The sequence below is a fragment of the Macaca mulatta genome, chromosome 1 (assembly GCF_049350105.2).
Source record: "Macaca mulatta isolate MMU2019108-1 chromosome 1, T2T-MMU8v2.0, whole genome shotgun sequence".
Lineage (NCBI taxonomy): Eukaryota > Metazoa > Chordata > Mammalia > Primates > Cercopithecidae > Macaca > Macaca mulatta.
The window spans coordinates 177,794,872-177,818,711 of record NC_133406.1 but is presented as its reverse complement, the minus strand read 5'-3'; the positions used below and the strand labels follow the sequence as shown (position 1 = coordinate 177,818,711).

At 35.7% G+C, this 23,840-nt stretch overlaps 1 protein-coding gene across 19 annotated transcripts in view; it reads left to right on the top strand.

The window, feature by feature from the left end:
• The window catches only part of ATG4C (autophagy related 4C cysteine peptidase), an 82,425-nt gene extending 58,822 nt beyond the window's left edge, over positions 1-23,603 (top strand). For 11 of the 19 annotated variants that reach the window (XM_077937452.1, XM_077937379.1, XM_028828619.2 and 8 more), the window contains one exon: positions 22,435-23,603. In XM_077937452.1, the coding sequence (XP_077793578.1) occupies positions 22,435-22,602 (168 nt within the window). In that variant the 3' untranslated portion in view covers positions 22,603-23,603. 19 annotated transcript variants of the gene reach the window in all.
• Positions 23,604-23,840: the final 237 nt, after the last annotated feature.

The following is a 23,840-nucleotide window of genomic DNA, read 5'->3' as shown; positions in this document are numbered from 1 at the left end:
AACCTTAATAGCTATCTATATTTAGTACTTTAGGAAAAAAAGACTACTTTTTAAAGAAGTAAGCATAGTTAGATAGCTCTCTTTATTTGTATCAATAGTTAGGCTATCATTTTATGGTAAGTAAGACCAATACTAGTCATTTTTGAGAATTCTTTTTTTTTTTTTTTTTTTTTTTTTTAAGACCGAGTTTCATTCTTGTTGCCCAGGCTGGAGTGTAATGGTGCGATCTCGGCTCACCGCAACCCCTGCCTCCCAGGTTCAAGCAATTCTCTTGCCTCAGCCTCCTGAGTATCTGGGATTACAAGCATGTGCTACCATGCCTGGCCAATTTTGTATTTTTAGTGGAGACGCGGTTTCTCCATGTTGGTCAGGCTGGTCTCGAACTCCTGACCTCAGAATTCTTAACTGGAGCTTATGTATAACAGTGACTTATTACTGCTTTATTTCCAGTTAATTTTATTCAGGAAAGTGGATATAGTGAGTTGAAATTTTGTTTTTACAATGTAAAAGTGGAATGATAAATAAAATGTTTCGTATAAGCTAGATTTAGTTTACTTGACCTGCCATATGAAAGAGGAAATTTAACAGGAATATGACAGAAAAATGAATGAGGAAGGGAGCAAATGAGATATGTGGGAACCATTCCATAGTCTTCATTTCTCACAGTTGTTCTCTTTTCATTCTCCTTTTTCAACATAGAAGGCCAGGTGAACATAACAAAATATATATTTTTCATTTTTCCTCCTATTACTGGAAATTAGTATATGTATTTGTATATTTTAATTTGACAGTTCTTTGTCTTTACAAAGTATCATGTGTATGCTAAAGTATACAAATACAGGTGATATTGTGATATTTATTGATGTTGATGAACATTTTCCATTAAAAAGTCCCATTTCTCTGTTTCTATTCATTTATTTTCTATCTGGACTAAAATATGTTTAAAACAGTAAAGCAGTTGACTCCTAGAATAGAAACAAACCAGATTATTATTACCAAATTTAAAAAAACAAAATTAATGAGTTGTGTGTTGATTTTTTTCTAATTAAAGACAGTTACGGTTTTTACATTGGAAAAATACTTAGAAATTATTACTCTTGAGCATCAGAATAATATGCATTAAAGTAAAGAGAAATTATATTGAAATGTCTTTTGGAAGTACTGAGAATTGTGTAAGAATCAATTAACTTTGCTGTTATAATATTGTTCTTCTTAAGCGAGTAGCTTTTTGTAGCAGTATCCAAAACTCACCATGTCAGTGAATAACACAGTCAGTTTCTTTTGCCTGGAAGGTTATAAGTTAAGCACTTGCCTTTTTTTCTTAAAAACTGAATTGGGCAGTTTTAGTTCGACCATTTTTTTTAACCTTTAAAAATTAAATTAACTTAAAATTATTTGTTTCTATATAAGATACATATTTTCAGTTTTCTTATTTTGAAAATGAAGCTGTTAGTCTAGAGTCTCATGTTTAATTCGTAATACCCTGTGAATGAATAACTCCTTATGCTATATGATTTTAAAATATTAATAAAAATTGTTAAACTGATTCAGTGTTTAGCAGAATTCAGTCTAGCAAGTATCTGCGTAACTATCATATACAGAGCATAAAATGACCAGGATACAATCTCTGCTTTAGAACAAGGTGTAAAGCTTCCATCCTCAAGTAACATTTATACTTCAGTAGCGGGAATAAGACAAGTAGACATATATTACATTGAATATGATAAGCATCCATATGGAAATAGAAATAAATTGATAGAGGAAAGAAGAGAGTTGAAACGAGAGAGATGTCACATCTAAGTCAAAGTACTTTATTGTGATGGTCATATTTAAGAAGGGCATTAATGTATAGGCTTAATTTCTACTGGCTTAGGGAAAGAGAGGGTTACTTTAAGCTGAGGAAATACCAAGAGGAAAAGTATAGAAGGAAAGTGGAGAGTTTGTCTAGAGAATGGCAAGTAGTCAACTTGGTAGGTGCCAAGGCTTCATATTAGGCAGGGTTTCTGCTTCTGACTGCCTGAATCAGAATCCCTAAAGGTGTGGCCTGAGAGTCTCCATTTCAGACAAGCCTCCCACACAATCTTGTGTGTCAAATTTGAGAACCACTTGTATAAAACAGGGCATCCCAAAATGTGACACTTGTTGTTTTTAGGTGGCACTAGGACAAACATTTTAATACTTACATTAACTGGCATATTAAATATGATTTATTGATTTGTACAAGGCTATTTAAGTTAAAAATGATGAAAAGAAAAATATTAATCATGATAGAGATGGCTACATAACAAAAATAGTGAAAGAGGTATATAAGTCTCTGAGTTTTGAGAAACGCTGCTATAGGAAATACTGAAGGAAGAGGCTAGAAAAGTCGATTAGAATAATACCGTGGAGAGTCTTGAATTAAGGCTGAAGAAGTTGTACTTTAGTAATATGTTGATTTTGTTAAATTAATTTTAAAATTTCAGGCATACGGAAATATAGAGAATAATATAGTAAATACCCATGTGTTACCACTGAGCTTAAGAAAATGACATATATAATTAATAGGCCGGGCGCGGTGGCTCAAGCCTGTAATCCCAGCACTTTGGGAGGCCGAGACGGGCGGATCACGAGGTCAGGAGATCGAGACCATCCTGGCTAACACGGTGAAACCCCGTCTCTACTAAAAAATACAAAAAACTAGCCGGGCGAGGTGACGGGCGCCTGTAGTCCCAGCTACTCGGGAGGCTGAGGCAGGAGAATGGCGGGAACCCGGGAGACGGAGCTTGCAGTGAGCTGAGATCCGGCCACTGCACTCCAGCCTGGGCGACAGAGCAAGACTCCGTCTCAAAAAAAAAAAAAAAAAAAAGAAAAAAAATTACATATATAATTAATAAGTGTGTTTTCGTCCACCAATCTTATTCCTTTTCTTCCTCCCCAGTGGCAATCACTATCCTGAATTAGTGTATCATACCCATACTTTATATATCCATAAACAATATTATTTTACATTTATTAAATTTTTTGTTAATAATATTTTTATATAAAGAGATATATATTCATCTGCAACATTTTTATTTAACAGTGACTTAGAGATTATCTATGTAACTACATGTTGGTCTAGCTTATTCATTTAAACAGCTGAATAGTGGTCCATTCTGTAATACACTCTTTATTTAAACTTACTTTCTTTGATGGTCATCTGGCTTGTTTCTGAGAACTTAAAACTCCTTGTTTTATTTGTTTAATTACAAATAATGTTTTAAATAATATTCTTGTACATATCTCTTTGTGCATGTATAATACTTTAAGTAGGGTTACATTAGATATACTAGATACATTACAGTGCAATTTCTGGGTCATAAGATAAGCGTATTTTTAGGTTTGCTGTATGTTGTTAAATACTCTCCAGAGGGATCATGCCAAGCAGTATATAAGAATTTCTTTAACATCCTTATCAACACTTGATATTGTCAAACTTTAAAATTTTAACCAATCTTGTGGATATGAATAGTACCTCTTTGTAATTTTATATTTCCCTGATTAATACTAAGGTTGAACATTTAATCAAAGTTTATTGGCCCATTTGTTCCTCTTTTGTGAAGTTCCCATTCATTCTTTTTATCTATTTTTCTATAGGGCTATTTGATATGAAGGAAATCTTTATAATTCTAGATACTTCTGCTTTGTCGGCTTTATGTGTTACAAATATGTTCTCCTATGCCACTATTTTTACTTGTTAATTGTGTCTTTAATTTTAATATACTCAAATTAATAACACTTTTGGTTTTTGAATTTTATATCAAAGAAATCTTTAATAAGCAAAAGTCATAAACATATTCTATATCTCTTCCAGAAGTTTTATGTTTCACATTTAGAACTTGTATATGTTTTATTTATTTATTTATTTTTGAGACGGAGTCTTGCTCAGTCACCCATTGTGGAGTGCAGGGGTGCGATCTTGGTTCACTTCAACCTCCACCTCCCGGGTTCAAGCAATTCTCCTGCCTCAGCCTCCCTAGAAGCTGGGATTACAGGCATGCACCACCACGCCCGGCTAATTTTTGTATTTTTAGTAGACACAGGGTTTCACCATGTTGACCAAGCTGGTCTTGAATTCCTGACCTCAGGTGATCCTCCTGCGTCAGCCTCCCAAAGTGCTGGGATTACAAGTGTGAGCCACTGCGCACAGTCTAGAACTTGTATATGTTTTAAAGTAGGTATCTTTTTTTCCTCACATGGACAAATGGTTATTTTAGCATCATTTATCAAAGAGTCTGATTTTTCTTCATTGATTTGTAATGTCTTCTTCAAGGACCTAGATTAGTACAGAAGCTGTAGAATTAAAGAGGAAGGAAGTACTTTCAGAAAGTTTGTGAAGGTAAATCAGTAAGACAGCCACTTAGAAAGTGGCAAGGGAAAGAGAGAGCTCACCGACAAGTCTGTTTTACATCTAGGTGACCAGGAGAACAAATTAAAGTTCATTAATACGATCATTCATTTAATCAGCAAATACTTGAGTGCTTTCATCCCTATGACTCCACCAGAATTCCTCTTCAAGGTCACTAATGACCCTGTGTTGCCAAGTCCATTGGTCGAAGCTCAGAGTTCATTCTACTTGTCGTAGCAGAAACATTTGATATAGGTGAACATCCACTTCACCTTCCTACACCTTCTTCACATTGGCTTCCAGGACATCAAACTGTTTTGGTTTTTCTCATTCTTCACTGATCGCTCCTTCTTTAGCCTTCTTTGCCTGCTTTCTTCCCCAGCCTCTTAATGTTGGGGTAGCTTAGGGCTTAGCCTTTGGTTCTGATATCTTCTTTATCTTGATGATCTCATCCAGTCATATAGCTTTAAATATCAATTATAATCCAAGATCGTATCTTTTGCCCAAAATTATTTTCCAAATTATAGATTATAATGTGCAGTTGCTATTCAGGGTCCCTTATGTGTCTGGCATACGTTTCCAAAATCAAATTCCTGATCTTCCTTCTGAATCCTGTTTTGCTCACAGTTTTCCTTATCTCATTTGATGGCAAATTTATCCACTGTCTGCTCAGACCAAAGCCTTGGATGATTCTTACCTCCCTTTTCTCTCTCACATCTCATAACAAATTGTAGATTCAAAGTATATCTAGAATCAGACCTCTTTTCACCACCTTCCCTACTGCTCTTGCAACACTGGTCTGAGACACTGTCATTACTTTAGTGATCTCTTATGTAGTTTCCAAGCCTCACTTCCCTGCCTCTAGCTGGTTCTCAATTCAGCAGTCAGCCCCGTAATTCTTTCAAAACATAAGTCATACTGGGCAGGGCATGGTGGCTCACACCTGTAATCCCAGCACTTTGGGAGGTCGAGGTGGGCGGATCACCTGAGGTCAGGAGTTCAAGACCAGCCCGGCCAACATGGTGAAACTCTGTCTACTAAAAATACAAAAATTAGCCAGGCGTGGTGGTGTGTGCCTGTAGTCCCAGCTACTCAGGAGGCTGAGGCATGAAAATAACTTGAACCCAGGAGGCGGAGGTTGCAGTGAGCCAAGATTGTGCCATTCCTCTCCAGCCTGGGCAACAGAGTGAGACTTTGTCTCAAAATAAAACAGAACAAAAAAAGCATAAGTCATACTGAAGCATTAAGAATAAATAAAAAACAAACAGAAACCGTAAGTCAAAGCACTGACATGTAGAGCATCTAGAACAGTGCCCAGCTCATAGTAAGTGTCCATTTTGTTGAATGACTGTCTAGAGCTGGATATGCAGTGGTCAACAAGATAGTTGAGACTCCTGGCTTCATGAATTTACAGTCCAGTGGACATTAAACACACAAGTGTATAACAAAAATTAAAAGTTTCATCAAGAAGAAAATACAGTGTCTTGAGGAAGAAAAATAGAAGAGACATACTTTAATTTGGGGAGTGCAAAAAATATTTAATAGTATATATTCACTGCATTTTCTGTGAGGATCTTAACATGTCCATGAAACCTGCCCTATTTAGATCCACCACACAATGAGTAAAAAATCACCAGGAGAAGAGTAAGTGTCTTTCTAATCATAATGGACCTAATAGAGTTTCATGTCTTGCTTTAAGACTCTTGAAAGCCTTGAATTAGGAGTAGGTAAAGTGAACAATAAAGTTTGGCATGATGGGGAGAGCAGAATTTCAAGTCAGTTTAGTAGTATCTTTTATTTCATTGAAATGGTCAACTGTGGAAATCCCTGTGGACAGGGAGGCGAATGGTCTAGGAGAGTTGAGAGTAGAAAATTTGAAGGTCAGATGAATATGATGAAATCAGGTTTACTGGAGTGCCTCCAAAACAACCACTCTTCTGTTCTTCGCCTTCTTCAGATTTCAGCATCTCTTTGGAATAGTTCTATTTAACACTGTCTCTAATCTTCCTGTTAATAATCTTCCTCCCTACCTCCCCTCATGTCTGAGTAATTATGTTGTTGAAATCTTTTACGTTCTTTTTTCTTTCCTATATCGTTTTTAAATTACAGGAAGACATGTTATAAAAGTCTCCAGTTGTGATGGTAGGTTGTCTGTTTCTCCTTTAAGATCTTTTTTGTTTTTGTTTGTTTGTTTTATACATTTTGAGGCTTTGTTATTAGTTACATACAAACTTAGGACTGTTAGGTCTTCCTATTGAATTACAACTTTTAAATGTTCCTCTATCTCTTACTAATATTTCTTACCTTAAATTCTGTTTTTGTACTTTGTGTCATCAAATACTTGAATCCTGTAGGATTTTAAATTCCACAAGGCATTGTGTTTTAAAGAGTCAGTATTACCCTTTCTGATGCCCTTCATTTTTTTTTTTCTGTTTTTACTCTGCTTCCTTTTGGGATCATTTCACTTGTCTCTGAAGAACTTTATTATTTCTTTTAGTGCTGTTACCTGGTGATAAATTCTCTCAGCTTTTGTTTGAACACATCTTTATTATGCCTTCATTTAAAAATGGAAACAATAGCAAATTTATAGAAAAGTTGTAAATATAATACAAATAGTTTTTTCCTGAACCATTTGAGAATAAATTGTTAGCATGATGCCCCATTACCCTTGAATAGTTGAGTGTGTACTTCTTACTAAGAAATAAGGACATTCTCCTACATAATCACAACATAACTATCAGAATCAGGAAAGTGGCATTGTACATTATCACCATTTAATTCCCAAGAAATTATTCAGGTTTCACCAGTTGTCCCAATAATGTCTATGTAGCAAAAAGATTGAGTTCACAATAATATGTTACATTTATGCATTTTAAATCTTTAATCTGGAACAGTTAATCATCTTTTTTGATTTTCACATTATATTTTTTAAGATAACAGGATACATGTTTCTTAGTTTTTTACAGGACACTTTTGAAAATTTTGTAGATTGTCCTCTCAATTTGGGTTTGTCTGTACAGTTTCCTCATTAATTTCAGGTTATACGTTTTTGCCAGATATATCACCAAAGTGATGCTGTGTTTTTTTGACTGCTTCCTGGTGATTGGCGTGTGATTTTTATTGTCTCTTTATTGGTGATGCTAACTTTGACCCCTTGGTTAAGGTGATGTCTGCTGTCTGCCAGGTTCCAATCTGTCTTCGACATACCCAGTTGACCTCCACCTGGACATGCATACCTGCTTTGCCTAGCCCCGTCTAGTGGCTTTAAAAATGAATTGTTTGGGAGGGGGAGGGAAGAGGAAGAGCTTGCCTTTGTTGTTGAAGGATATTTTTACTGGATATAGAATTCTATGTTAGCAGTTGTTTTCTTTCAGTATCTTAAAGATATTTATTCCATTATCTCTGGCTTCTCTCATTTCTTAATAGACTTTGCCTCTCTAAGATTTTTATTTCTCAAGACTTAAATTGTCTTAATTGCTCTCAGATGCTTTCCAACAGTTGTTTTGTCTATCATACTTTATCCTTTTTTTTTTTTTTTTTTTGGAGATGGAGTCTCACTCTGTCCCCCAGGCTGGAGTATAGTGGTGCGATCTTGGCTCACTGCAACCTCTGCCTCCCAGATTCAAGTGATTGTCATGCCTTAGCCTCCTGAGTAGCTAGGTTTACCGGTGCCTGCCACCATGCCCCTCTAAGTTTTGTGTTTTTAGTACAGCTGGTCTTTCGCCATGTTGGCTAGGCTGGTCTCGAACTCCTGACCTCAGGTGATCACCCACCTCAGCCTCCCAAAGTGCTGGGATTACAGGTGTGAGCCACTGCACCTGGCTGTACTTCATCCATTTCTTGTGGTGGTTCTTGGTGGTAGGGTTGATTTGATACAAGCTACTCCATTATGTTTATAAAATACTTGTTTTAGCTATTTTTTTAAGGTGTAAGATGTGACTATAAACTAAAAATATTTTTAAAATTTGTAGCACAGAAGTTTTGTTTCTGTATTTCATTAGAATTTTGCCATGAATACTATTTAGAGAGAGACATGAGATTAAAGTTGTATCTTCTATTCATCCAAAGAAATTATGGTACTGAAGTAAATTATAAAAGTATAGTAAAATAGCAAATGAAAAGAATTTGATTATTAAATGACAACTCCATTTTCCTGGGTGCTTAGCCTAAAAACTGGATCCCTTGCTCTGTCTCACAAACCCCAAGTCGTACGCATCAGCAAATCCCATCATCTCTTCTTTAAAATGTACTTAGAATTTGATAATTTCTCACCACTCTTATTATTACCCTGGCCCATCTTCACGTCTTCCTTGAAATTATTGCGGTAGCTCCCTGACTGATCTCCCTTGCTCTGTCCACAGTCTAGAAGCAACATAGCCACCAGAGTGATTTTGTTTAGAATGTAACTAAGATTATGTTAATTTTTTAAAGAACCTTACAGTAGCTTTTTAACTCAGAGTGAAAGCCCAAACTCTTATAAACCCACAAGGCTTTATATAAATGGAATCTCTGCTTCTCCCTGCTGCCTCTTTGAGCTCATTCCCTACCATTCTTCCTTAACTCTCTTGAGTACAGGCACACTAGTCTCCTTGAAAATGATCAGTGCCCACCCCTGTTTCATGGGTTTTGTTTGTTTCCTGTGCCTGGCATTCTCTTCCTACAGATATTCCCATGGTTCTCTCCCTTCTTTCAGGTCTTTACTCAAGTGTCACATTCTTAGGCCTTCCCTGGGCATCCTTTATACATTTGGAATTCCCTTCCTTCATTGTTTTTTCTCCTTAGCACATATCACTATACACATATATGTATATATTCTGCTATATCATATATATATATATACACATTCTGTTTAGTTATCTATCATCTGTTTATTCCACTGGAATGTCATCTCAACAAGGAAGGATTTTGTTGGTTTTGTTTATTTTTGTATCCCCAGTGCTTAGCACTGGCTATCACATTGTAGAAGGTCAGTAAATAATATTTGTTGAGTGAAGAAATGAATTAAAGAGACTTTGTTATAAAGTTGTCTTACTTATAAGTTAGTAAAGAGGTCAGTGATTGAGTTATAGAAAATCTACAGTGTGTTTTTACCTATTTTCTATTTTCCTTAAATTGCTGTGTATTTATCTTAAAACTGGAATAGTCCTTTTATTCACTGCACAACTCAAAATATGTTTTGTTCAAAAAATTAATTTTCATATTTATCAAAGTAGGACATACACTAACTTTAAAAATGGAAATTGCAATAAAAGGCTTATGCTGAAAATCAGGAGTCCCTTGCCATGTTACTTCCCACTCCACAGAATACCTCTTCAGAGATATTCACTTTTAACTCTTTTAGCTATTTATTTAGAATTTTACCTCTGCATTTCTAAGAACAGTAAGTCTTCCCTTAACATCATTGATAGGTTCTTGGAAACTGTGACTTTAAGTGAAATGATATAAAATGGAACTGGTTTTACCATAGGATAATTGATATAAACAAGAGTTAAGTTCCTAAGACATAGTTCTTGTCACAGAAGAATCACCAAACTTACAAATAAAGACTTAAATACTTCTAATATTAAACATTGAAATAAATATGAGCTGTACTTGTATTTAAGAAGGATTAAGGTACTTCACAGAGATGACTGAACATTTTAAAAAAATAAATAGCTACAAAGAGAACTAAGGAAATGAGAAAAGGAGTGGGAATACTAACTCCAAGAAAAACAAAGCTTAGAAAAAAAGAAATGTAAGATAATTGTTTATCGTACAATTGTTGGTGGATCAGTGAGCGACAGCAGTCGTGGTGGTGGGTTAAATCAAGGAATAGTTTGCAAAGCGAAAATTGTAAGAAGCACCTCCTACCACCACACGATTCCATAACAATTGCAAATCTGGCAGGCTCACTGAGCACTTTGTTGCTGCGTGTTTGTTGTTAAGCATTTGAATGATTGTTGTATACCTTACACATTTTTATTTGGCAATAATTTGTATTCATTCATTCTCCAGCTGGCCTATTCAGTTCAGGTTGTAGGTGGCCGGAGAACTATTCTGGAGGCTCAGGACGCAAGGTGGGAAGCTACCCAGCGTAAGCTATGCGGCGTAAGGTATACTCACACACACCCCACTATTCTCCTAGACTGGATCAGTGCAGACACACCAGCTCACCTCATGTTTGGGATGCGAAAGGAAACCAGAGAACTTGGAGTAACCTACTTACACAGACATGAGGAGAATGTGCAGACTTCACACAGATGGCTGTGGCTGGGAATTGATTTTTTTTCTTCATGAACATTATAATCACACAACATTGAACGAAATGACATTATTTGGGGACCTGCTGTAATGTGCTTATTCTGCAATTTCTTGATTAGTCCATTGTAAACATTCTTTGTTATTTTTCAGTTATAGTACTTGAGGATTTAACTGTCTTCCCACACCCTTTCACCTTGTTTCTCTTCTCCCAGCCATACTCACAGTACAGTTATAAAACAGATTTTGGTGAGTCACTATTCAGTGTTCACATTACACCTCCATAATATTGTTTACTAATCACATAATGTGCTATGATTACATTTCTTTTTTCCTGTCCTTTGTATATCTTGGAATTAGTACTCCTTCTCCCTTTTTTCATATCCTTAGTTCTGTTTTTACCTATTTATTTCTTTTCTAAATGTTCACTTGTATCTGTCAACTACCTAGCAGTAAGTTTTTCATAATTATAAACATAGGAAAAAATCTATTTTTTTCTGGAGATTTGCTCATTTCTGTTTTCTGTTCACTCTCCTCTTAACCGTTCTCTAGGCCTGGTGCGGAGTGGTCAGTTTGGAACTTCCTGATGCCACTTTCCTGTATTTGATCTCCTATCTTCTGAATCTTTTAGTTTATTCCTTTCTCTTGCTGGAGCATATTTTCTAGTACCTTCCTATGGAAAAGATGCATAGATGGTAAATTTTTTGAATTCCTGCATGTCAACCAGCTTTATCTTTTAATTTATTGATAATTTAATTGGATACAGAATTCTAAAATGAAAACAATTTTTCCTCTGAACTTTAGAAGCATTGTTCCACTCCCTTCTAGCATTTAGTGTTGTTGTCATTCTGCATTATTTTCCTCCAAATGAATTTTTTTTTTCTCTGAAAGTTTTCAGGTTAGAATCCCAGCTCCATCACCTAATTGCTGTGTATCTTTAGTCACATTGCTTCCCTTCTTTGTGCATCAGTTTTCTCATGGAATGAAAATACTAATAGCTACCTTTCTCTGTAACATCACTATGAGGATTAAAGATTTAATAGACTAGTGCTTGGTTTATAGTAGCACTAAAATATTAGCTATAATTATTACTGTTATTTTTATTTTTGATACAGGATCTTGCTGTGTTGCTCAGGCTGGAGTGCAGTGGTGCAGTCATAGCTCACTGCAGCCCCTACCTCATGGGCTCAAGCCATCCTCCCACCTCAGCCTCCTGACTAGCTGGGACCACAAGTGTGTACCACCACAACAGCTAATTTTTACGTTGTTTGTAGAGACAGGGTTTCACTATGTTGCCCTGGCTGGTCTTGAACTCCTGGGCTCACATAATCCTCCTGCCTCAGCTTCGCAAACTGCTGGGATTACAGGCATGTGCCACTGTACCCAGCCAGCTACAATTATTTATCCCTAATATCTTGAAGCTTCATTATGTGTCTTGGTTTGCGTTCTTTGTCATTTATTGTCCTGCTTCCATTATGGGAAATTTCCTTTAAATTAAAAATAATTGTTTCTTCTCTTTGTTCTTACCTTCTGAAACTCTTATTATACAGTTTGGATCTTCCGAATTGCTCCCTAATTTTTCTCTTTTTTCCTTCTGTTTCCCATGTCTTCATATTTTTGTCCTGGAAGATTCCCTCTGCTTTACCTTCTACCTATTCTGTTGTTCTTAAATTTCAATTAGGATGCTTACATTTTTAGTTGTTATTGATATTTTTTTCTATTCTTTTTTCATGTAATTCTTTTCTTTTTTGTGGATGTGGTTTCTCTTTTCCCCTAGAAAATTAATTATAGTAATTTTGAAGTTTTCTTCTGTTTCTTTTGTTGTTTGTGCTTCCTTCTGGACTCTTTCATGTTTTTGTTTGTTTGTTTGTTTTAGATGGAGTCTTGCTCTGTCGCCCAGGCTGGAGTGTGGCAGCATGATCTCAGTTCACTGCAAGCTCTGCCTCCCGGGTTCATGCCATTCACCTGCTTCAGCCTCCTGAGTAGCTGGGACTACAGCGCCCACCACCATGCCCGGCTAATTTTTTTGTATTTTTAGTAGAGACCGTGTTTCACCATGTTAGTCAGGATTGTCTCAATCTCCTGACCTCATGATCTGCTTACCTCAGCCTCCCAAAGTGCTGGGATTACAGGCGTGAGCCACCGCGTCCAGCTGTTTTTTCTTCTAATCATATAAAGTTTTCCTTTATATGCTTTCCCCCAAATGACTAGGGACCATCTCTCTGTTTATATTTAATAGCAAGGCAGTAAAAAGCCGAGTGGAAGCTCCATGTGTTTGAGCCTGTCTTTTTAGCTGTTAACTTTCATACTAGGATGATCATGTAATGAACTTGCCTTTTTGTTGGGTAACCCCCACATGTTAGTAAGTGGTGGTCTTTTCTCTGGAGTTGTTTCATTTTCTCAAAGAAAAGTTCTGCCGTATCTTAAGAGCCTGTGGAATGAATATATGTTGTCTGCTCGAGCTCCAGGAGCAGGAAGTGAAGGATACCGAGGACCCTACGGTTTCCTATTTTTAGACTGACAGTTACTCAGCTTCTGAAGTCATCACTGTGTCTAGTGTACTGGAGTTCATATCATTTTCTATTCAGTTTTTCCAAAGAATAAATCTTCATTTTCCTATATGGGGGATGGCTGGAGAGGGGGTGAAGAAGGGTGTTGGTTGCAAGGAGGGACCTGGGAATTGAGTTCATACAAGTTTTTGTCAGTTTCCTTGGTTTTCATTTTGGGTCTTCCCTCTGCTTTCCATGATGTCTCTGGCCTTTGTATACTGTTGCTCTTCAAGTTCCGCAAGATGAATTTGCTTACTTTTCATGGGTATCCCACCGAAACATCTCCTTCCTAACTCACGAACTTAGGTTGCATTTCCCCTGCTCTGTTGTGTTGTAAATGGCCTGATGTAGATTATTTTTTATTTTATCTCATACCCCCTTTTATTCTTATTTTTTTCATTTGTTCTCAATTTAATGATTATTAATCATTTGGTCATTCAAGAATAAACATTGCCTGTTCATTGTTAATCTTATTACCTAGTAGTGCTGGTGTTTGAGGACAGAAAATCACAAATGAAAATGTACTAGGGAATGAATTATTTGATTGTGGAATGTATATCAACACAGGGGAAAGATTTACAAGTAGCTAGTTGACTTCTAGCTGCAAAACACATTTTATGTTATAGCCATTGAATCCCTGAGATCTTAGAAGTTATTTGGTCCAAAGCTAACATTTGTTGAGTCTTCACCTGTGGTATATTATCTCATTTAACCAACCAAACCTTCTGAGATAGTTACTTTCGTCTCCATTTTACAGATAAGGAATCTTGTATTTAGAAAGGTTTAGCAGCGTTCACAAAGGCCACAGCTAATAAATGGTGGTACTGCGATTCACCTGAGACAGTAACTCAAGACTGTGTGCTCATAAGCACTGTGCTGTATAGTCCCCTATTTATACATCAGTCCAAGTTCCAGACAGTTGAGTATCTAATCGTTATTTCAGGTTATAGTGAGCTAATGACTTTTCCTGGAAGTATTTTCAATTTTCAGATAGACCCTTATTGCTAAAAACTTTCTTCTTTTGGTGAGCTGAAATCAGCCTGTATGTAGTCTTACCGAGTAAGAGAATAGGTTTGCTCTATAGTCGAGTAAGAGACTAGGGTTGTTTCCCCTTCTAGGACAATTACTCCCATTTTCTCCAGTGGTACAGAGTTTCCCATGCCCATCACTGTTTTGGTAAAGGTCTTTTTGAAATCACTTTAGTGTTTCAGGCTTATGTTCACCTAGAGGTCCTCCTTCTAGTTCTGTTTTCCACATGAAATCTGAGGGACTTTGTAACTTTCATAGGTCTTTTTTACTTCTGGGATCTAATGATAGAAACTGAGTTCTTTTAAAATCTTCAGCAGCTTATAGTTTAGTTGGGGAGACATGAAATGGATGTTAAAGATAAATGACTGTACAATTAAATGCCAGAAGACTAATATTATGATAGTTCAATAATAATGATAAAGCCAACACATTAGATGCCAGGCAATCTTCTAAGTACTTTACATATATTAGCTGATTTAATCTGCACAACAACTCTGTGAGATAGATACTATCATTACTGACATTTCACAGCTAAGGAAAATGAGACAGGTATAGTAATTTGATTAGTAAGTATCAGCCAAGTTTTGAGCTGATACTGTCTAGCTCCACAGTGCATGTTTGTAATCCTTACATTGTACTAGACAAATGTATAGGACTTTGGAGAAGGGAATAATCACTGTAGAGTGAGATAGTTGTCAGTGGAACTTGGACTGGAACTTTAAGTACTGATGGAGTTTGGTACAATCAGACAAGAAGTATGAAGGATGGCTAGATGATAGAAACATCCTGAGCAGAACCACCAAGGTCAAATGTGGGAAATCTATGGTAGGATGTTTATGAGGTAGACTGTTTAAGGGAGCAGTGAAACCTAAATCTTGTGTTAATTTGGCTTCTAGGGACCTGAGTGATCTGGCCCTGTGTACCACCCTTACTGTTTTCCTCTACCTGCAAGCCACACTGGCTTGCTTTCTGTTCTTTGAATATGCAAAGTGTGCTGGCATCCTAGGGCCTTTGCACCCTCTGATTTCCCTGCCTAGAGTGCTCTTCACCCAGAACTTTTATGTCTGGCTCCTTATTGTCATTCACAGGGGTGCCCGCCCTGGACCACGGACTGGTACCAGTCTGTGGCCTGTTAGGAACCAGGCCGTAAGCAGAAGGTGAGCGGCGGGTTAGCAAGCGAAGCTTCCTCTGTGTTTACAGCCGTTTCCATCACTACTCTCATTACCGCCTGAGCTCTGCCTCCTGTCGGATCAGCAGTGGCATTAGAGTCTCATAGGAGTGTGAACCCTGTTGTGAACTGCATATGCAAGGGATCTAGGTTGCATGCTCCTTATGAGAATCTAATGCTTGATGATCTGTCACTGTCTCCCATCATCCCCAGATGGGACAGTCTAGTTGCAGGAAAACAAGCTCAGGGCTCTGAATGATTCTACATTATGGTGAGTTGTATAATTATTTCATTATATATTGCAATGTAATAATATAAATAAAGTACACAATAAATGTAATGCACTTGAATCATCGTGAATCCATCCCCACCCCCTAGTCCATGGAGAAATTGCCATGAAATCGGTCCCTTGTTCCTGAAAGGTTGGGCACTGCTGGTTATTCAGGTTGCAACTTGGTCTTTTCTGACCACACATCCTAAAGAAACCTTCCAGTCCTTCCTGAGCACATGAGCCGGTTTTATTTTTATTGTGGTTCTCATCTCTGAATGGTGTACAAACACCATTGGTTATCTGTTCAATACTCATCCCTCTTTCTTTTTTGCTGAAAAATCCTGATTTTGTTTGCAGTGACAGTATCCACCAAATACTCATTTTTCTAGTCTCCTATTTCTTTAGAAACACTTTGGTGTAAGTGAAATATAAGTGGGTGTGTGCTGGAAGTTTCTGGGAATGCTTTTGCTCTCCTGCTGTAATGGGATGTAGATGCAGTGCTGTCCTCTTATATCCCCCTGCCCCTTCATTGAATATAAACTAACACTTGGGGTTTCAACAGTCCTATTTGATTCAGAGAGAATGGTCAAGAGAATTGTAGAAGCTGTTCATCTGACATCAATTAATCAAAGTAGCAGTGTCAGACTGGTGAAAACAGTTCGTATTATTTGAAATTGTTGTTATTGTTTTCTATTTTTTATTTATTTGTCACTTGCAACAAAGTATTCCTAATTAATGTAAATGATGTTGCCATTGATAGAAATGGAGAAGTCTGGAAGAGAGCTACTTTTAGGAGGAAGAAATGGAAATTTTATGATCAATTTAAATTGATGTTGCAGTCATGCCTCCACTGACTACTGCTGGAGGTGGTAATGGTTACACCAGAACAAAACTACCTATGCTCAGATCCTGACTGTGTCAGTTACTAATTGTGTGACCTTATACGAGTCACCTAATCCCTCAATATTTCAGTTCTCCCATCTGCAAAAACATGGATGATAATAAAGCCTAGCAGAGAAATTGTTGAGACTGATAGTAGATAATATTAAGGAAGAGAATATAGAAGGAGTGAATGTGGAGAGAAGATAAAGGAACAATTGATTTTTATCTGCATTTCGGGATGTGGAAGTAAGTAGAGTCAATGAAGGAGGAGATGGAGAATAAATCGTTCAGAAAATAGAAGGAAAAACCGGAAAGCAAAATATTGCAGAAATCAGGGAAATGGTATTTTAAGAAAGAAATACTCAGCAGTGTTGATTGCAGTAGAAATAATAGAAACTAATAATAGGCCTTTTTATTTGAGGGCTAGAACAAAGTATTTTTTTAAGAGAGTGTTTTAAGTACAGTGAGGGGTAAAAGTTGGATACAAGGATTTAAGATTTTGTAGTGAGGAAATAGGATAGTTAACATCACTTGCATACTTAGCTTAGTTTAACTATATGAGCTCTTATAATAAAAAACAGGAATATATTTTTCCATGTATAATCTTTATTATATACGGTCATACATTGCTTAATGATGGGGATATGTTCTGATAAATGTGTTGTTAGGTGATTTCATTGTTGTGCAAACATAATTGGATGTACTTGCACAAACCTGGAATGGTATAGCCTACTACATACCTAGGCTGTATGGATGGGTTGAGTATATCCCTAATCTGAAAATCCGAAATCCAAAATGCATCAGAATTCAAAACATTTTGAGTGCTGACATGATACCAAAAGGAAATGCTGTTTGGGACATTTAGGATTTCAGATTTTGGATTTTTGAATTTTCAGCTTTGGAATGCTGAACCAGTAAGTGGATATAATGCAAATATTTCAAAATCTGAAAAAAATCCAAAATGGAAACACTTCTGGTCCTAAGCATTTCAGGTAAGGAATAGTCAACCTGTATAGGCTGTTGCTCCTAGACTACAAATCTGTACAGCATGTTACTGTACTGAATACTAGAAGCAATTATAACACAATGGTAAGTATTCATGTATCTAAATGTATCTAAACATAGAAAAGATATTATAAAAAGATGGTATAAAAAATTTAAAAATGGTGTACCTGTGTAGGGAATTTACCATGAATGGCACCTGCAGGACTGGAGGTTGCTCTGGGTGAATCAGTGAGTCTATAGTGAGTGAATGTGAAGGCCTAGGACACTACTGTACACTATGGTAGACTTTATAAACACTGTACACTTAGGCTACACTAAATTTATGAGAAAACATTATATTTCTTCAATAATAAATTAACCATATCTTTCTGTAACTTTTTTTTTTTTTTTTTGAGATGGAGTCTCGCCTTGTTGCAGGTGGGAGTGCAGTGGAGCAATCTTGGCTGACTGCAACCTCCACCTCCCAGGTTCAAGCAGTTCTTTGCCTCGGCCTCCCGAGTAGCTGGGATTACAGGTGCCCACCACCACGCCTGGCTAATTTTTGTATTTTTAGTAGAGATGGGGTTTCACCATCTTACTGTAACTTTTTAACTTTGTAAACTTTTAAATTATTTTTAGCTTTTTGACTGTTTTATAAGCACTTAGCTTAAAACACACATTGTACAGCGCTACAAAGATGTTTTCTATTCTTATTCTAAGATGTTTTCTATTTTTAAATTTTTAAATTTTTTTCCTTTTAAACTTTTTTGTTAAAAATGAAAACACAAACATACACATTAGTTTAGGCCTCCCCAGGGTCAGGATCATCAATACCACTATCTTCTACCTCCACGTCTTGTCCCACTAGAAGGTCTTCAGGGACAGTAACACACATGGAGCTGTCATCTCCTATGATAACAGTGCCTTCTTCTGCAGTGCCTCCTAAAGCACCTGCCTGAGGCTGTTTTATAGGTAATTTCTTTTTTAAAAAGTAAAATGAGTACACTCTAAAATAATAAAAAATATTGTATAGTAAATACTTAAACCTCTAAGTCATTTATTATCAAATATGATGTACTGTACATAATTTTATCTGCCATACAATCAGTTTGTTTACACCAGCATCACTACAGACTTGTGAATAATGCATTGTGGAATGACATTATGACAGCTGTGACAACACTAGGTGATAGGAATTTTTCAGCTCCATTGTCTAATAGGACCACTGTCGTATGTGGTCCTTGTTGACTGAAATGTTATTATGTGTCACATGACTGTACTATTTACATTACTATATATTTTACATTTGTACATATTACTGAACAGGGTTGTGTACCCAAGATTATGCATATCACCCTTTAAACAATTTAAAGACTTGTTAAAGGTGATTTTTGACAATGCTTGATTTTGCAATATGGGCTGACTTTAGAGCTTAACCACTACATAGGGTATAGCTCTAGTGTGGTGAATATATGCTACATAGCTATACACTGCCCTGTACTGGGTATAATTTTACATATATGGTGGCAGGGACTAGTGGAAAAAGTTTTGGCTTGAGAAGCGATCATCTCCTGCTTCTATTTCTGTCCTACCAACTACTAGCTTTATTATGGTATACATTGCTTAACTTCTGTCCTCCAGCTTTTTCCTTTGTAAATTCTGAAACCTGTCAACTCAGTATGTGTGATAAAAATATTTGATCTCCTGAAATCTATGCTTTGCCTTTTAGCTAATAAAGTAGATTCAGTGTAGCTTTAGCTGTGTTATTACAATATAACAGAGTTTAGAATTGCCTGTTCTAAAGTTGTTGAGCAAACCACTGAATTCCCTTTTAAAAAACAACTATGAGATGGTTAATTCAGTTACCTTAAAAATTTTTTTTAAATAATAGTTTTCTCCTACTATGTAATAAAAGAATTACATGTTAGAAAGTTTGAAAAATAGGCTGGCCGTGGTGACTCATGCCTGTAATCCCAACACTTTGGGAGGCAGAGGCGGGTGGATCACTTGAGTTCAGGAGTTTGAGACCAACCTGGGCAAGATAGTGAGACCCCATCTGCATAAAAAATACAAAATTAGCCAGGTATGGTGGCACATACCTGTAGTCCCAGCTACTCGGGAGCCTGAAGTAGAAGGACCATTTGAGTCCAGGAGGTCGAGACTGCAGTGAGCCCTGATCATGCCACTGCACTCCAGCATGGGTGACAGAGTGACAGTATGTTTCAAAAGAAAGAAGCTTGGAAAATAGAAGTGTGTGTGTACACACACACACACACACACACAAACACACGAGAAAAAATCACTAATTATTTCATTCAGAGATAATATTTCGTTATCTTTCCTTTCAGTCTTTTCAAAATACATATTTGAAATTATTTTAACATAATTGAAACTAAATTTTATAGCTTTATATCTTGTTTTTTTTTTTTTTGAGACAGAGTCTCACTCTGTCACCCAGGCTGGAGTGCAGTGGCACGATCTCGGCTCACTGCAAGCTCTGCCTCCCAGGTTACGCCATTCTCCTGCTTCAGCCTCCCGAGTAGCTGGTACTACAAGTGCCCACCACCACAAAAAATAATTTTTTATATTTTTAGTAGAGACGGGGTTTCACCGTGTTAGCCAGGATGGTTTCAATCTCCCGACCTCGTGATCCGCCCGCCTCGGCCTCCCAAAGTGCTGGGATTACAGGTGTGAGCCACCGTGCCTGGCTTATATCTTGTTTTTTTAGGATTATATAATAAACATTTTCCAAGTTTTCAAATAATTTAGATTAACTTTTATTTTGTATAGTATCTCCATGTCACATAGATAGCCTAAATTGTATTTTTTCATTTGGATTTTATATCATCCATTATGGAAGGACTTTTAAGGTTTTGACAGTGTAGCCATTCTTGTAATATAAAATAGAACACTAACCTTTTCACATTTTAAACTTTTCAGAATCAAATTGTGATTAAAGCTGCTATTATAAACATTCATGTGCAGGATTTTATGTGGACATAAATTTTCAACTCATTTGGGTAAACCTTTAATATATTGTTAATTTGATACTCTTCAAAATATTTAAATAAACTCAGGAAAGTTTGGAAAATAATTCTCCAAGCCTGAATCAATAAATATTGTGCATAAGGAGACCATTTGCAAAAAGATTTGCAAAAAGTAGATGCATTTTTAAATTAAGGGGTAGCGGGTTCCTTTCTGACATTTTTTTTCACCTGGGACACAGATTTGAATCTTAACTTTGATGAGCAACTTAGTCCTATATTAATAAACCCGAATAACTCCTTTCTTAATCTTGAAAGAAAGGACGAAGAGATGATAATGTTAACTCTGCTGTGTTGATCTCAAAATGATATGTGGATACTTGCCCGTTAGATGCTGGACTTTTACAAGTGACATTAAATGAATATAAAAATGACAACAGTTTTTGGACTATATTCCAGCTATTGGCTGGAGGTGAAAGATGATTAATCAGATGCCAATAGTCTCTGCCTCTTATTTTTCATTTTACACATTTTTGCTCTTCTCTCTTACCTCTTTTGTAGGATATAAATAAAATAAATTTCAGCAATGTATAAATAAGCACAATATGAACTATAGGATCTGATTTTCATCATGTCTAGTTTTGTTAATATTGATTGTTTTTAAATGGTTCATTTCCATTCAGTTAAAAATATATTTTATATAGCTGTCTCACTGAAATATTTTTAATTTTATATCATATGCTAGGCCTACCTATCTGGCCATGTTTCAAGAGAATCTATAAATGTAATACATAAGAAATTGATGATCCTTCAGGTGAATGTTGACATTTGAGATAATGTAGTTTTACCTCTGAAATTATCTTTTAAAAACAAATTGCATTTAACTGACAACAATTATGATGTATATAAATATTGTATTCTTTTTAACATTCTCTGTAAATTGCATAGTAACTTTTTGGAATCCCTGTGGCCCTAATTACCTATTGAAAATTTCTTTTTGTCAAAACATCCTTTATTCAAAGTGTTTAATTCATTTTTTAAGGAAAATCATTAAAATTTTTGAATAGAACTTGTTTAACAGAAATATTTAAAATTGTTTATATTATACTTGTGAATTCCAAATTGATGGGCTATAAAGATTGTGAGTATCCTCACAAAATTCTAGGTATTGCCTTTTTTTGTATGTAGTGTAACTTTAGAAGATAATATGTAAAATGTGGATTATTACTATTTGTGAGAAGACCATTTTTCATGTTGACTAGATTATTGTAGAAATAGTTTACTTAAAATATTTTTTAAAAGAAAATCTTTGAAAAGACCAAAGTTATTTTTTAAAAATAACTTCATATTATTGCTTTTGATCTTCTTAACAGTTCTCTGAGGTAGAAAAATTGGATTTCTTTTGCTCTGTTTTTATACACTTGATCTTAGCCAAAAAGCCAAGCAGTGATTGCCCTGTTTTATAGATGTTATTCAGGTAGAGTGATGTGTCCAAGGTCACATCAAGGTAAGTTACAAAACAGAGATTAGAATGGACCTTCTAATTCAGTTTACTGCCTAGATTACCAAACAGTCTTTTACAATATTTTACCATAGTCAGTGATACCATTTTGTTTCATTGTCTATTACTACCTAAAGAAGATAAATTACAACCTAACTCTCTAGTATTTTTTCAAACTAATGTGACCAGAAAACTTACTTTGGGGAAGTGGGAGGTGTGAGTGAGCATATTCTTTGATGATTTAATCCCAATGAAGAAGCATGTATTTACCTATAAATAAACAATACAATGCTAATCATTTTTTGTCTTTTAGCCAGAACAGGTAAAGGAATAGCACTGGGTGAATGTAAATGAAAGAAGCTAACAGGGGAGGTTCAGGGCTAAAACGGTAGATTTGTCATGTGGTCTTAGTGTGCACTATTGCATCCAATAAGGGATTCTTCTATACTTTCTGTTACAGATGCTGAAATTTTCTTCTAAGGAGAAATATCCCTTATTTACTTTTGTAAATGGTCATTCCAGAGACTATGATTTTACATCTACTACAACCAATGAAGAAGACCTTTTTTCAGAGGATGAAAAGAAACGATTAAAAAGATTTAGCATGGAAGAGTTTGTCTTGCTTTAAAGATTAGCACATTTGTGCTTGATGAGAAGAATTCCATTGAAAGGGGAAAATGAAGAGAAACAAGTGTTTTCGAAACGTTTATTTTCACAAATATCTTAATTTTTTATGTTCTTTAAGAAAAAGAACATTTGAAAATATAAAAGTTTAAAGATATTTTTCTAAAAGAGGAATGATTTAATGAATCTTGCTTTCTAATAAATAAATTGAGTGATTCTGGTTGCATTCCTATTACCCTAAGATCTACTAGTGATAATTTTACCTTAACTGTAAGCCTTTTAGTCTTCAAAGTCTTCCACCTGAGCCCATTGTTCTCATGGAGGTTTTGTGATATTAACCCTCCCCCAAAGACTGGGATCACCAAATAGTTTCAAAATTCTCGGTTTGTACTAATGACCAGAAGATCAGAGAAGGAAACTTTAATGCTGTCTAGCCTACTGCTATTAATGCAATCAAAGAATGCTTTTGCATATGTCTTGATAATTAAATAGTATTTGTTAACTGTGATATGCATACACTTATATAAGCAGAATTATGAGTTAAAGTAATATTTTGCAATATGATTTTTATAATGGCTCCTCATTATGCTTGCTGTTGAACCTTTTATGAGGAGTGAATATAAAGTATTGGTTTTCCCTCACAAATTTAAAGGTTATGTTATTAATACTATTATAACTGCATCCAATCAAATCAGATAAAGGCAACTATAAAATAGTAGTAGTGTTTATTTCCTATCCCAAGGGCAAAATTTTATAGGAACTCAATTTATTATGCAGTTTTGAAATCTAAAGTACCAAGAAAGATGTCACTAGGTTCTCTTCTATGTGATTTTTGTTTTTTATATAAAGCAGTGTAGTGGTGTTTAGAAGCTGAGGCCACCTATAAGGCAAATCTGCCTTAAGTGTATTATTTGTTACTTAAAGGCGAATTTGTGATCTAAAAGTACAAGAGTGATTATTGAGCTAGGATTATAAAATACATAATAAAGATGTGAGAAGATAAAATGCTTTTGTTTTGGTTTTAATGTTGGGATTATTTTAATCCTTTCATTTGAAAAATCGGTGTCTCGAATTCTGTTCATTTATAATAAATGCATATATTGCTTTGAAAACAATATTAATTTTTTTAAGTGGAACTTTCATGTTTCAGTGTAGAAACGTTACTTATAAAGACATAAAATTGTGTATCATCTAAAGTCATTGATCTCTTCCATCAGAAAACCTATTTGTTTAGAGTTGCAT